The sequence below is a fragment of the Orycteropus afer genome, unplaced genomic scaffold (assembly GCF_000298275.1).
Source record: "Orycteropus afer afer isolate SDZICR_OR568_19922 unplaced genomic scaffold, OryAfe1.0 scaffold00544, whole genome shotgun sequence".
NCBI lineage: Eukaryota > Metazoa > Chordata > Mammalia > Tubulidentata > Orycteropodidae > Orycteropus > Orycteropus afer.
The window spans coordinates 162,864-177,798 of NW_006922131.1; the positions used below are offsets into that span (position 1 = coordinate 162,864).

General features: G+C 34.3%; 1 protein-coding gene across 1 annotated transcript in view; it reads left to right on the forward strand.

Annotated features, from left to right (window-relative positions):
- Positions 1-173: 173 nt before the first annotated feature.
- The window catches only part of DACH2 (dachshund family transcription factor 2), a gene marked incomplete at its 3' end in the record, with an annotated part of 1,102,952 nt that continues 1,088,190 nt past the window's right edge, over positions 174-14,935 (forward strand). The window contains exon 1 of the mRNA XM_042782975.1: positions 174-682. Within this exon, the coding sequence (XP_042638909.1) occupies positions 174-682 (509 nt within the window). The remainder of the gene's footprint in view (positions 683-14,935) is intronic.

Below are 14,935 nucleotides of genomic sequence, written 5' to 3' on the forward strand. Positions count from 1 at the left end.
GGGTGAGCGCGAGCGCAGCTGAGCCGGGCTGCTAGAGTCTTGCCAACTGTTCCAAGCGAGCGAGAGAGCTTCAGAGAGAGGGCGGGAGAGTGAAGGAGTGAGTGCGAGGGGACCTAAAGGAGTGAGAGCGAGAAAGCGAGGGCTTGAGGACGTACAATTGAGACTGAGTGACCATGGCTGTCTCAGCACCTCCGGTGATTTCTGCAACTTCCAGCGGCGCCGGCGTCCCAGCGGGCTTATTTCGGGCAGAACCACTCTACTCGACACCGGGAGAGCCCCCTCGGCTGACTCCCAATGTGATCAACAGTTTCATGGTCAATAACCACAGCGGCAGCGCCGGAAGTGGCGGAGTTGGCAGTGGTAGCAGCATCAGCAGCAACACCAGCACCAACGAATGCCGGATGGTCGACATGCACGGCGTGAAGGTGGCTTCATTCCTGATGGACGGCCAGGAGCTGATCTGCCTGCCGCAAGTCTTTGATCTCTTCCTGAAGCACCTGGTGGGAGGTCTGCACACCGTATACACCAAGTTGAAGAGGCTGGACATATCCCCTGTGGTGTGTACTGTTGAGCAGGTCCGGATCCTCCGCGGGCTGGGGGCCATCCAGCCCGGGGTGAACCGCTGCAAACTTATCACCAGGAAAGACTTTGAAACTTTGTTCACCGATTGTACCAATGCCAGGTGAGGCACTCTTTTCTTGGCTCGTTCACTTCTCTTCCTGTCCCCTTTGCCGCCTTCTGCATGTCTCATCCCCCTCATTCAACTTTCTCTGTCTGTAGAGGATCTTAACTAGCTTGCCTCTACTCTTCCCTCAGTATTTGGTGGAGGAAGAGGACTAGAATTCATTCATTAACTGCACGCACGTCCCTTCTAGTTAGCGCTTAGTGGCAGGGGTCTAATAAACTCCCGCACAAACTTCACTTTGCATTCCTTTACTGAAACTTTCCAGCCCTTAGCCCATATATATTGCATGGCTTCTTGGCTGCTTGTGATTATTTGTTAATTTCTTTGTTTGGTTTCTTTCTTGCTTTTTTCTGGCCATACGGGTCGGATAGATTTTCTCCTGAACATGGACACCAAGGGCTTTCTTGGGTGAGGTGGGGTGGGGGCCGGCTGAGCTGTACACTGAGCTCCTAAGCTGGCAATCGGGAACACAGCATTTGGGGAAGAAAGGGGGTCTGAAGTCTAGAATCCATGTCAGAGGGTGATTTGGTCCCCATCCTGTGTGTTTGTTTTTTAGAGTGCGTGGTGTGGTGTGTGTGGTGGTGATGTGCGTGTGTTCATAGGGGTGTGTGTGCGCGCGCACACAAGTGCATGTGCGGTTGTGCGCTCATGCTTGATTCGGAAAGCTCCGTGGTACATGAACAGGCAAGTAGATGGATCCTATTTAAAAAGGACGATGACAGATGTCACGTTCCTAGGATCATCCCTTTGGGTCTGCAGAGGACAATGTGGGCTATGAAACGCTGGGGCTGGCTTGGGCATTGGAGTAGATGTTGATAGGTTTTCTAGAGTTGATGTTTTTAGCCTCCCCTCTCCAACAGTTGGAAGTATCCCATTCCCCAAAGAGGGGATTCCCTTAATGATGACCACCCTCCCTGATTTTAAGTGTACCTTCTTCATGTCACAACTTAGAAGTGGATTATAGGACAAATGTCCATTTGCATATGACAAGCAAATTGTGTTCAATGTCTCTGAGGTTTTTTTTTTTTTTTTTTTAAAGTACTCAGTATTCAAGGTTATTTGACTTTTTAAACACCTGTGAATTAGTGTCCTTAGTGTTTATTCCATCTCTAGTCTGGTAATAGCTCAGTTAGGAAAATAAAGGTTCAACAGATGTGATTGGCATACAAACCAAGAAATCATTATCACCAGGTTAAGGGAGCAAAGGGATTTATTTATCATTTTGCCAAAAAACATTTTATCACAATGAAATTTTAAATGATAAGATCTCTGGGCCTATGGACTAAAACTGTAACCTAGTTGTCACATCTATTGTAAAATTCAAATTGTTATATGTAGTTGAAGTATACTGACAACTTGTAGACAAACTGTTGCTTACTGCTACATTATCTTAATGTAGAACTTACAAGGAAATGTTTTTCTTTTTTCCTTGGAGCAGTGTTCTTCTGGGCTCAAGTAATTAAACAGAAACCTGTTCTTAAGAAAACTCTTGCCTGATTAATATCTAGGGCTCATGAACCTGGTTTATTAGATCAGATTTTCTTAAAGAAGATAGATGGCCTTAAAACACAAAGGATGACTTCTCCCTGAATAAAATAAGCAATCATGGTTTGAAATAATAGAAAAGAAATTTTATTTTGACTGCAAAACACTTTGTTATTACATTTAATCATGCAAGATACTTGGGATGAAGGCCATCTGGTTCATTTGTTGCCATTCAAAAAGACTTACATTTAAACAGTTGCAGACATGAAAATCTATGATCTTTTAAACCATCTCTTCTCTTTCTGTCTATCACATGCTCAAATGCCCATTTTTAAAGTGGAACAATTCTTACCCTTAGGAAAATCTATCTTCCTTAATAATTAATTTACATGTTCTTATGCAAAACCAGACTTTCATTTAAAAATAAATAGATTGGTATTTTAATGTAATTTTGATGTTTTCCTCTGTAAATAGAAACTTTTCTCTCTCTCTCTCTCTTTTAGAGTTAGTAACTGAAAAGAATATGATAAATTATTCTGTAGCTGGAGGCAGGTGGTCTTATACTATTTTTAGACACTATAACATTTGTTTTCAGGTTACTCTTTTATTGTAATTAAATTTTATTTACTTCTTATCACAGCATTTACAATGCTAACTTTTTTTGTTTTGCTTGAATTGAATTGTATTTGCTTATATGTATGTGTGCTTGTACAAGTGATAGAGAAATATTAAATACGTAGGAAGAAACACCTCTGAGATATGCATGTGCCTCCTATTGCATTTTCTTTTCTTTATGACATTTTATTTATTAGATAAGATTTCTATAATTATGTCACAAATATTGTAAAATTTATAAAATATATTCTATGAATGCATTCCATGAATGAAAATGGGAAACTCTACTAGAAACACATCTGTATTATAATTTCTAGACAGGAAAAAATATAATTTCTCTGAAAAAACTAATTACTGGTAAAATAACATTACCAAATTTTACCAATGCAACATGGCCCTCATAGTCATGGTGTTGAAAATTACAAAATAGGGTAATGCTTATAATAGATAGTTTCTGACTTTAGATTATATTATTTATATAAATGTGTACCTTAAATCATTCCAAAGATCTGGGTGTCATAAATTTTGAACTTAGTGTTTAGATTAACATTATTCTAATGACTTTTTTACTCAGTGAAAAGAAAGGTGAAGAATATAAATAGGAATGAGGCCCAAGAGAGCCATGATAAGGTAGATGAGACACAAGGCCAGGAGGAGAGAAAAGATAGAGGCATACAAGCAGAGTGATGCTATGAGAAGGAATGAAAGATGAAGTGCAAGAACTTAGATGCCCAAAGAAGATGATCGATGAACCAATAGAAACCTGACTAGAGAAAATTGTCATTTAGGACCCATGACTTCTTAGCACTTCTAGCTGAAGGGGAAAAGTGCAAGGAAAAAGTACATGGTCAGTATCCTATTTGAAATAAGAGATTCATCTTCATCTTTTGATGGATGAATTTTCATAATGTATTTTTGAATGGAAGGCCTATCTGTAGTGGTGTTATTGGCAATTTTTCCTTTCCTAATAAACTTCTCTACTCTGCCACATATCTAGGGAAGAGTATAGGTCCTGACTTGGAGTATTTTACTTTGGAATTCTCCCTACACTATCTGCAAACATACAATATGAACTATTTTCAAATAAATCCTTTTCAAGGACCTTACCGTGTTTCTAAGTGGCATTCCGATTCAATACCCTACACATTTTTATTGATATGTGCTGAAGAAGAATGAATAAGTGAAATAGACACATGATTTTTTCTTTGACAGTAGTATGAGTCACAACAAAAACTCTGCTAGTGCCCCATCTTAACTCTTTTATTGTTAGCTAATTTTCAAAATATAGAGTTATCTTCCTGGGAAAGAAGTTGGTGAAGAATACCTGCCTCACCTACCACAGAATTGTTAAGACAAAAACTTTTGGGCATTCATTGTTCTGTTAAATAACTCAATCATTACTCCACTGCAATTTCAAAGGTCTATACAGTATTTTTCATTCGTGCCCTTTAAGTTTATAAATTAATTGTAGAAAGATTATTTTAAAAGATGGTAATAAAACTCAAAAGAGATAATTGGAAAAATTATTCTGTTTTAGGTCTTTGTCTTTGCAGGTAAAGCACTGGGATTTTTTTTTTTTATGTATAAGAGAATTTGCAATTTTTAATATCAAAGAAAGTTGACAGATTCAGAAAGGAAGCGTCTCACTCATATGCTCATTTTGTCATTTTTCATGCAATGGATTTTCCTTACTGGGTTCTTTTAAAGTTTCAGTAACAGCAAATTATTAACGTAAAGACTGATGTTCACTTAATTTGAAAACCAACACATTTTAGTGTTATCTCTTTTATGTACCTATCTATATAGAAGTAACACTGCTAGATTTCATGAATGGTATTTAATTTCATTTGAGGACCATGATTAAATGTTATTCAGTCATTAAAATATAAATATATGCTGAAGAAACAAGAATTTCCTGATTAGGAAAACAATTCAATAATACATTTGGAGACATGATTCAACATATATTCAAATGAATGGAATTCAGTTTTTTCAATTAAAATTTGAAGTGGTCAGATTGTAGTTTACTGGTATTTTGACAGTATGTAAACAGAGCATAAGTGTGTTTTGATGTTAGAATAACTTTATGTGCATTTTGACTTTTACAAAAATCTTAAAGTCCTTTCAAATACCAGAAATATGATGATTATAAACAGTCAATAAATTTGCCTTTATATTCAATTTGATTAATACTTTGTATTTCATGATCCATACAGAGTAACATAATTTACTTTGAAAGTTGGTGTTTTGCATCCATAGAAAGTTAAGCAACATCACATTTCTGAAGAATTTGCATTACTTTTCTGAGCTAATAGTTTGTGTGACTTACATTTTCAAAAATCATAAAAAAGGTTTTAAAGAAGAATCTAGTCAGTAAATGCAGACATTTTATTTCATACCATAATGAGGAAGATGGTCATATTGTCTGTTAAAACAGTCACATAGTCAACAATGCTATCTTTTATTAGAAGCATGATGTCAAGATTATAAAGCAAGCAATCCAGTCATGTGCCAATGCATAGAATTTCCATGTTTACATTCATTTAAAACATACACTTTTAGATAAACCAACATTTTTTCCTATTTTTCGAAACACTTTAGATGGTATCCATATTTGCCTCAAAAACTCATTTATTAGGTAATAGATACTACATTAAAGAAATGGTCCGTAATATGATAGAGTACATCTTTGGATATTTATGTGTGATATTATCCTCCATGTATAGTATTGAATGCCAATAAATAATTAGGATGTGATGGTCTTCAGACATTAATGTTTTATGTGGCTTTACAGAGGAAATATAAAATATCTATAGAAGATATTTTCTGAATTATTTGATGCTTTCTTAAGTAACCTTATTTTGTCTTAACGAAATCTGTAGATGTTTTAAAAATACTTCTAACAGACAAATATAATTATGAGAAACCTTAATTACAATATATTATATTTCAGTTCGCAATCTAGATCTCCAGTGGCATTTCATTTTGCACATTTAAAGATATAAATGATTTAAGTTTATCTTTTCTGTAAATTTCAAATATGTATTAAACTGACTTAATTAATCTGAAACTGGAAATAATTATGTTTTGGAAGAAAGGACATCAAATCTTTCCCCAAAAGCAAAACAATTAGATATTAATGATATTCTTGTTGCATATTCAAAAGGTCTTTGGTAGCATTTTTTACTTCTTTTCTTCCCTTTCACCATTTCAACCTGCAAAACTCTTCACTGTCACTTCAGATCACACAATTCTAAAAAGATAAAACAACATTTAAACACATTTGCTTTGGAAGGGAAATTGAGCATTTGCACCCAATAAGCCTGATTGTGGAACTGCATGCAAATTGTGTTTTGATTTATCTCTTTTACACTTTTTTTCCATTTGAATTGATCTTGCATTAATTTCACCAAGCGGCTCTGTGAGGCTGCAGATGTTGCCCTGTGTTTAATAAATCAATGAGACAGATCTGAATGAATCACTTCAGATGGATTCTCTGCTCGGTTTGATGTCTAGATGTTATTCTTAGCTTGTTATCATGACAGATGCATTAATGTTCCCATACACTGCCAGCAATGTCAAAGAGATTGAAGCTTTTAAAGTGGCGGCATCCCTTTTTCCATCTTCTCCTAGAACAACTAAATTTATTTTATTTAAGAATCAGAAAAAGAAATCTAACCCAACCTAAAATTCTTCATGAGAAATGTTCTTAATTTTCATGCTATGTTTTTAACTATTCCAATGTGGTGGGAATCAATATATTAAAACCTAAATATAGTGTAGCTGTTTAATAGTGCCTCCACATTAATGTTTAATCATAGTAGGAAAAATGAGAATAAGTAATATATAATTGGGACACATTGAAAGTGTCACTATAATTAGAATAATACTATATCCAAATTGATTACAGAAGGGTGTTAGTTTTTTAATCCTTACTAATAAGCTTCTTGTTGACTTAATGCAGCTGCAATATATTCTTACCAAGGGATTTAGAACTCCTTCAGGATTTAACATTTCTTTTTCAGTAGGGAGGGGGCAGCCTGTTCATTATGTATTCATCATTTCCTCATTATGCATTCCTCATTTCGTCATTTATAGTAATGATGGAAATCTTAGAAAAGTTGATTTTATTTTTACTATTTTAGTCGTTTATATTCCAGATTATTTGTAAATCATAAATCATCCAATAATAATAAATGCTACTTAAAATTTTTTTTTATTGTGATTTGGTGAAAGTTTACAATAAATGCTACTTTTGTAGTCTGAGTTTTAGACTATAGAATAGCATATCACATCAAAAAGAACTTTGATATAATGTATTACCTACCTATGTTAAATATAAAAACTACCATATTTTATTTCATTTAGCCCATAGCTTCAGTGCTTTGGTTTTAAGAGAGAAACAAATGTTGTCAATTGTTGTGGCATGTTTTCAAATTTAATGTTGTAAGCAATATAACTAGCTGAAGCTTGATATTTGAAAATAGAGATTTTAAAAAGCAGATCCAATTTTTCTCCTGTTCAACTTTGAAGATACTTTAGCTATATGTGTATAGAGTGATTTAGATATATAAATAGACACATGCATAATATATATGTGTCTATCTCTCTCTCTCTCTCTCTCTCTCTCTATCTCTCTCTCTATCTATCTATCTATCATCACCTTTTGTAAGTAGTTCCACTTTGCAGGCCCTTACAGTATTCTTTAACATTTTATTGCTACCTTAATAGAATAGAAAAATGGGAAATACTGTTAACTCAATACTGGTGAGGTCTCAGACTATTCAGGCAAAATTTTATTTTCAGTGTTAGGCTTATCTTGGAAGTTTAGGACACATGCATTGATGCACATTATATTTTAAAGAAGAATTTTTAGTGAATTTCAATAAAGTAATAGACAGTGACACTATTTTTTTTTTAAAGCTTGCTTACATCATGGGAATGTCTTCATGGTGAGATCTCACTACATTTTTCTTTAAAGCTATATTTGTATATTATAATGGGTGAAATTATTGTATTGAGACTGTAAATATAAGATGTAACGAAGTAGCTTTTTGCAAAATTGCAAAATTTGCTAAAGAGCAAATTGAGATTTTTATCAGTACTTATAAGTGATATCCTTAAAAGAGAAAAGAATTCATTATATAAAACTAGTGCCTTGGATTTGTAAGGAGTCCTTTTTAACTTCAGTAATACTCATTGTTAAATTTACATTAAGACTACTATTAGGTAAGTATTAGGCTCCTAATTCACATTTGTTGAATACTGTTTCTATATTTCTCTTATCAGAATTCTTTGTACTAATTGCTATTTTTTTAAATGCTGAGTAGAAATAGTTACATAGAGTATGCAATTATTAAAAACACACTAGTCCTGCAATTTTAATTCCTTTTTTAAACCATCTATAATCATGGATGACATAAAACTTCCAAAAATGTACTTAGGTATCAAAATCTAATATTTGAAATTAGAAGGTTTCAACTGAAATATATTTTTCAAGAAAGTATGTCTCCTTTCCTTTCAGCGAGAACCAGAGATGTTAAATATTATGAATAGGCAAGAATTAAAGAATAAAACAAACCTACTATCATAAAATGATTCTCAGTGATTTTGATTTATACTACTTAATGTCAGTACTAACTGTTGTGGCAGTTGACTTCTGATTCCAACAGTAAATGCAAGTTTATCCAAATGAGTTGGTAGCAAGAATATTTTCCTCCTTTCTTTCTAGAACCTGTAAATAGAAACACAAATAAATACTTATTAAGTAGGATAATTAACTTCTTTCATGAATAATCTTAAGATACAAATCCAACTGAAACTTAAATTAGCATGCAATATGCTCCCTTCCTCCACACCATTTAGAGGAATAACTTAGTTTTTTCAGGTGCAATTAAATAAAGAGCAAAAATCTCTTTCATCTAGGAATGCTGAAGTCGAAAATGCTGGTATCTATGTACTATTTGACCTATCGCAATTATTTAATTTATTAGAGCAGACTGTGGTGAAAACTTTGTAATTACACTACTAGAAAATATATAATACAAGAATCTTAAGGAAAGTTAATGAACCACAGTATTGTTATTGCTATACAATCTTCTTTTTCTTTTCTTTTTCTTTTTTTTTTTAACAAGTAGACTGTTTACTGTTTAATAGTGTATAATGTAGTGTGTATGTTAAGGTATAAAATGTTCAATTGCGATTTTGCCCAATAATTTTATCAAGTTTCTGGCAACTACTAGCTGCTAACAGTGTTTAGGCTACATTTAGTCTATCTGCTATTTATGTGATGGGTTAAAAAGGAAAAAAAAAAAGTAATATTGATCTGCCTCTGGATTAAAGTTTGAAATGGGCAACAGCCTGAACACAAAAGGCCTTTTTTTTTTATGATTTCTCAGCTTGCCATTGATCTCCTAGTTTTATTGCATTCATTATTTATTAAAAGAATTTGCAAGCTAAACATAACGTTAAGCTAGTTTGCACACAGGGACCGCACTTAGGAAATTGAATGGAAATTGCATTAGAGATGAACATCTGTGCTATTTTTCCACTCATGTGTTTATGGGTTTGTATAAAAGGTGTATTGGATTAACAGTTATAACCATTATAGCTTACAGCAATGTATTAAATTCTGAGCTTTTAGTTATTTTAGAAGAAGTCTTTCTCTCACTTGCTTGTCTAAAAAGCATAGTAATATCACAATATTTAGATCAAGTTATTTTTATTACTACATTTGTTAAAGCATTATTTAAATTTTGTATCCAACACTACTATATTGAAGTAAACACGTAAGAGAAATATGTATTTAATTATCACATAATACTATCCTGTCTCTTTCTGGCTTTTGGTAGTAGAGTACCCATACCACTGCCATCGAGTGGATTCCAACTCATAGAGACCCTATATGACAGAGTAAAACTGGCCCACAGGGTACCCAAGGTTGTAAATCTTGATGTAAGCAGATAGCTCCATCATTCTCCCACAGAGCGGCTAGTGGGCTTGAACCTCTGACTTTTTTTGGTTAGCAGTCTTAACCACAGTGCCAACAGAGAGAGCTCCTTGGTAGTAGGGTACATGGGTGCAATTTACACAGTACCTGTTTTCAGAATATCTAGCTTAATGGGAGCTCTGGTAGCGTAGTGGCTATGGCACTTGACTGCTAACCAGAAGGCTGGAGGTTCAAACCCACCAGCCACTCCTCGGAAGGAAGATGGGGCAATCTACTTCCGTAGTGATACTGCCTCGGAAACCCAAGGAGGGGTCACTATGAGTCTTTTCTGACTCGACTGCACATAACAACAACAACTTAAATGCCACATTTAAACACAAATGCAGACAAACTATTAAAAAAACAAAAACCTTAATATGACCATCCATAAAATGTGTTTTAGGTCTTGATCCTTCTGAAAGGACAATAAACACAAGACACTGAAGACATGTTTATAAAAACACTACAGAAGATATGTTGGGGTACTTTATGATATCATTCCCATTTTTAGCTCAATCTAAGGAAGTTTAATTACAAAAAATCCCAAAAGGAGCTAATCTAGAACAATTCTCCTGAGAATATAAATTAGATCCCAGTGAGTATCTTTTTGGCAGTGTTTTCTTTAATCTGTAGACATTTGGAAGACTTATTTCTATCCACTTAATTACTGGGATTTAAATATTTTTTAAAAAAGATAACAAACAACTTTCCACAGCCATTTTCATCTCTCATGCTTAGATTTGTCATGATAGCATATATTTATTTATTTTATTATGTATTTATTGAGGACATACTGTGTGTCAGGAAATTTTTTGAGTGCTATGAACAAACAGTGAGCATGATAGTCTCTTCTCTCATGGAGCTTACATTTTAGAATCATGCTGTCTTTATTGTCAGCTGTATAAACCATATATTCTCCTATTATATTTACTAAATTGTGAAACATTTGATGAGATTATGACATTTTTTGCCATATTTATTGTTAATTAACCCTTAAATTTCATTTATTACATCTGCCTTATGTGTTACATCAGTAAACACTTCTTTTGTTGTTGTTCAGTATTTAGATTGTATCAGAAAGGTCTAGTTGTAAATGAAGTTATTAAGGTATAAAATAAGATATGTTAGTTTTATGAATACAGAGAATGTACCCATGCGTTATCAATGAAATGCATAGCAAAAGGAGATTGGAATAAAAGAGGTATTTCTACTTAAGAATGACCTTTAGTGTTTCTTCTCTGATATATGTTTAGGATGAAGAAGTCTGCTTAATAAAGTTTACAGCTTTGGAAACCCTATTCTGTCCTATAGGGTTGCTAGGAGTTGGATTTGACACAGTGGCAGTGGGTTTGGTTTGGTTTGGATATATATTTTTTGCAAGAGATATGAGTCCTAAAAATTTATCATATTAGTCTTTGTATGTGACATGTTTTTGAAATAAAATGTGCCATTACATATTAAAAAAGTCTTTTCACGTTAAAATCCTACTTTAATTTGTGTTGCAATATTAAACTAGTCATGTCCTCAAGTTTAGAGTTTGATTTGCTTTGCATATGGTCCTATACAATATTATGTCAAAAATAAAAAAGAGATGAGAAAGAGTTCTTGAGTTTCAATTTATTCAGAATACATTGACACTTAAATGTATTACAGTTAAACTTAAGTTACTTTGGAAAACAAGATTATTTGAAAACATGTATGATTAAATGTTTAAGAAGAATATCTGGAAGTAATTATTTGAGTTTTGTTATGCTTACTGCTTTGAAAATGGCCTATGATCTGCTAAACTTCTAGATTCATTTTGTGAAAAATTTATCGGTACCCTCTAGGTTTTTATTTGAGGAAGAGGAAAGGGAAGTTCATTCATAGAAAAAGTAATTTTACATAGTAACAAGTTTTAGGTCTCATTTTATAAGCCCATTACAATATTCAGTTTGAACATGCAACATATATTTCCTAATTCATTTATCACTTCATTTCAACAAATATTTAACAAGCACTTACTATATGCAAGGCTATTATATTAAGGTGGAAGTAGTGCTCCCTAAGAACTCTGCATTCTTACTGTCTCATGCTCAGATTACCTAGAAAGAGTTTTACTGTTATATAGTTGACTCTCAGCTAACGTACATTAATGGAAGGAACAGCAAATGTGTAGATAATTCAAAATTGTGGAAAATTAAAATAACATTAATTAGGTTAGCAGTACGTTATAAAATGATTACTGGACATTACCAGTCTAATCATATTTTGCTTCTTCTAATGTTAATTTTTATTTACATTTTATGAGCATACACTGTTTGCAAAAGGAAGTAGCCCAGAAGCATGTTAAAGTTAACTCTGAAGTTAAGTGCTTTGTATAGAAAATACTCAAAGTGAACAAAGCACAAACAAACATATATATGTATATATACCTTATATAGTGAAGAGCAGTGTATGCACCATCCTTGTTAGTGATTACTAAATTAATATTTTGGCCTGGACTTACTTTTCTGTTATCTATGGGAAGATTTATGTGCTTAATGGATACAATACTCATTACAGGCTGTTAGCAAGTCAAAATCTGGCAAACTGCATGAGGCCAGTTGTTGACTTGAATACTCTTTCCTGTGCTGAAACCAAATCCAACCCATGCCATCATCAAGTTGAATCTGACTCATGGTTACCCTATAGGACAAGTAGAACTGCCCTAGAGAGAGGGTCTCCAATACTGGAAATCTTTACAGATTTTTTTTTTCTTTGAGTTTTTATCCAGTAAAGAAGGCTCTTGATTTTAAAAATGACTGCCACAAGGAGCAGCTGGTGGGTTTCAACTGCCAACATCTGGGTTAGCAGCTGAATGCGTTAACCACTGCACCACAAGAGGTCCTCCTTGCAGCTTTCAAAAAAAGCCAGACTCACTGACATCAACTCAGTTTGACTCATAGTGACCCCCATTGGGTTTCCGAGGTGGTGAGTCTTTACGGAAGTAGATTGCCCCATCTTCCTTCCATGGAGTGGCTGGTGGCCCCACTTTATTGAATGACTGCTGTGCTGTATATTCATTTTGGTGGTTTTTGTTTACTTTTCAGAGGGCTTTCTTTTTTTAAAATGTAAACACAACCCAAGAAATTCCTCTTTCTCATTAGTGGGGAAAAAATACAAACATTTTTGTCTCATATGAATCCTTGTTTCATCAAAGAAAGGACAATGGAGCTCAATAAAGTTTTTGTCCAATTAAGAAGGCTCTTGATTTAAAAAAATAAGAACACTATAATTTGGATCATCTTAGCATGGAGTTCATTACATTTTGGTATGGAGAATGGAATGAAGAAAAATAAAGTGGGGGAAACTTGATGAGAAAATACTTGGAAAGAGAGAATGGAGCAGAAACTAGCTGTTAGATAGCAAGTGCGCAGTGATGAAGCCTTTTCCGTAGTGTTATTGAAACCATGATCTCTTATAATTAATTGCATTTATTTTATTTTAGTGGTCATATTAGGCAGATTCATGAAGAGGAACAGAAGGCATAAAAAAACCTTAGCTGTGAATAAAAATAAAAATACTAAAGGCAACATGTAGGAATGTTATTTCATTTGAGGTGAGCCGATGACATTGTTGTTGTTTGTTGTTGTGATGCGCCCTCGAGTCGGACCCAACTCATAGCAACCCCTCCTTGAGTTTACAGGAATACATAATGTAATTAAAATAATATTCCTTTACTGCACTGGTAAATGTTACTTAAATTAAAAATAAATTAGACATCCACTTACTTTTCTTCTTCTTCTTAGTATTACTCATTAGTTTGATTCCAGCTTTCCATAGTGTGTATTTTTTAATTACGTGTTGAGTATGAAATTTAGAAAATGATTTTTTAAAAAAATTTAGCCTTCAGGTATGTATGCAAAGTTTTTATTGTATTCATTAGTAGCTAAGTTTGCATTTTAGGGAGTAATTTGAATCACTGAATTCAAGATTATTTACTGAACATTGACATTTGAATGAAGAACAAAAAGTGACATTTTGTCATTTCAAACTCACTGCTGTTGAGTCAGATCTGACTCATAGCGACCCCTCCTTGGGTTTCCGAAGCAGTATCACTATGGAAGTAGATCGCCCAGCCTTCCTTCTGAGGAGTGGCTGGTGGGTTTGAATGGCCAGCCTTCTAGTTAGCAATCAAATGCCGTAGGCACTGTGCCACCAAAATCTAACTCACTGCCATGGAGCCGATCCTGACTCATAGTGACCTCCTTTGGGTTTCCGAGGTGGTAAATCTTTATGAAAGTAGATTGCCCAGTCTTCCTTCCACAGAGTGGCTGGTGGGTTGGAACTGCCAGCCTTCTGGTTAGCAGTCAAATACCTTAGGCACTACACCACCAGAGCTCCTTCAATAAGTACAGTAACATTTAAATATTTTCCACATGCCTTCAGTCTGAAAATGTATCTGAAAGTTAAAATTACTAGCAAGGCATAATAGTAAAAACTTTATGTGTATATACTTGCTCATCAGGAAAGATATGTGTCAGGGTTGTATCCTTTCACCATACGTATTCAATCTGTATGCTGAGCAAATAATCTGAGAAGCTGGACTACCTGAAGAAGAACACGGCATCAGGATTGCAGGAAGACTCAGTAACAACCTGTAATATGCAGATGACACAACCTTGTTTGCTGAAAGTGAAGAATACTTGAAACACTTACTGTTGAAGAACAAAGACTATAGCCTTCAGTATGGATTACACCTCAAAGAAAACAAAAGTCCTCACAACTAGACCAATAAACAACCTTATAATAAATGGAGAAAAGATTGAAGTTGTCAAAGATTTAATTCCACTTGGAGCCACCATCAACACCCATGGAAGCAGCATTCAGGAAATCAGATGTTGAATTGCACTGGGGAAATCTGTTGCAAAAGACCTCTTTAAAGTATTAAGGAGCAAAGATGTCACTTTGAAGACTAAGGTGTGCCTAACCCAAGAAGTAATATCTTCAGTTGCTTCATACACATGCGAAAGCTGGACAATGAATAAGGAAAGCTGAAGAAGAATTGATGCCTTGGAATTATGGTATTCGTGAAGAATACTGAATATACTATGGACTGCCAGAAGAATGAACAAATCTGTCTTGGAAGAAGTACAGCAGAATATTCCTTAGAAGCAAGGATGTGATACTTTGTCTCACTT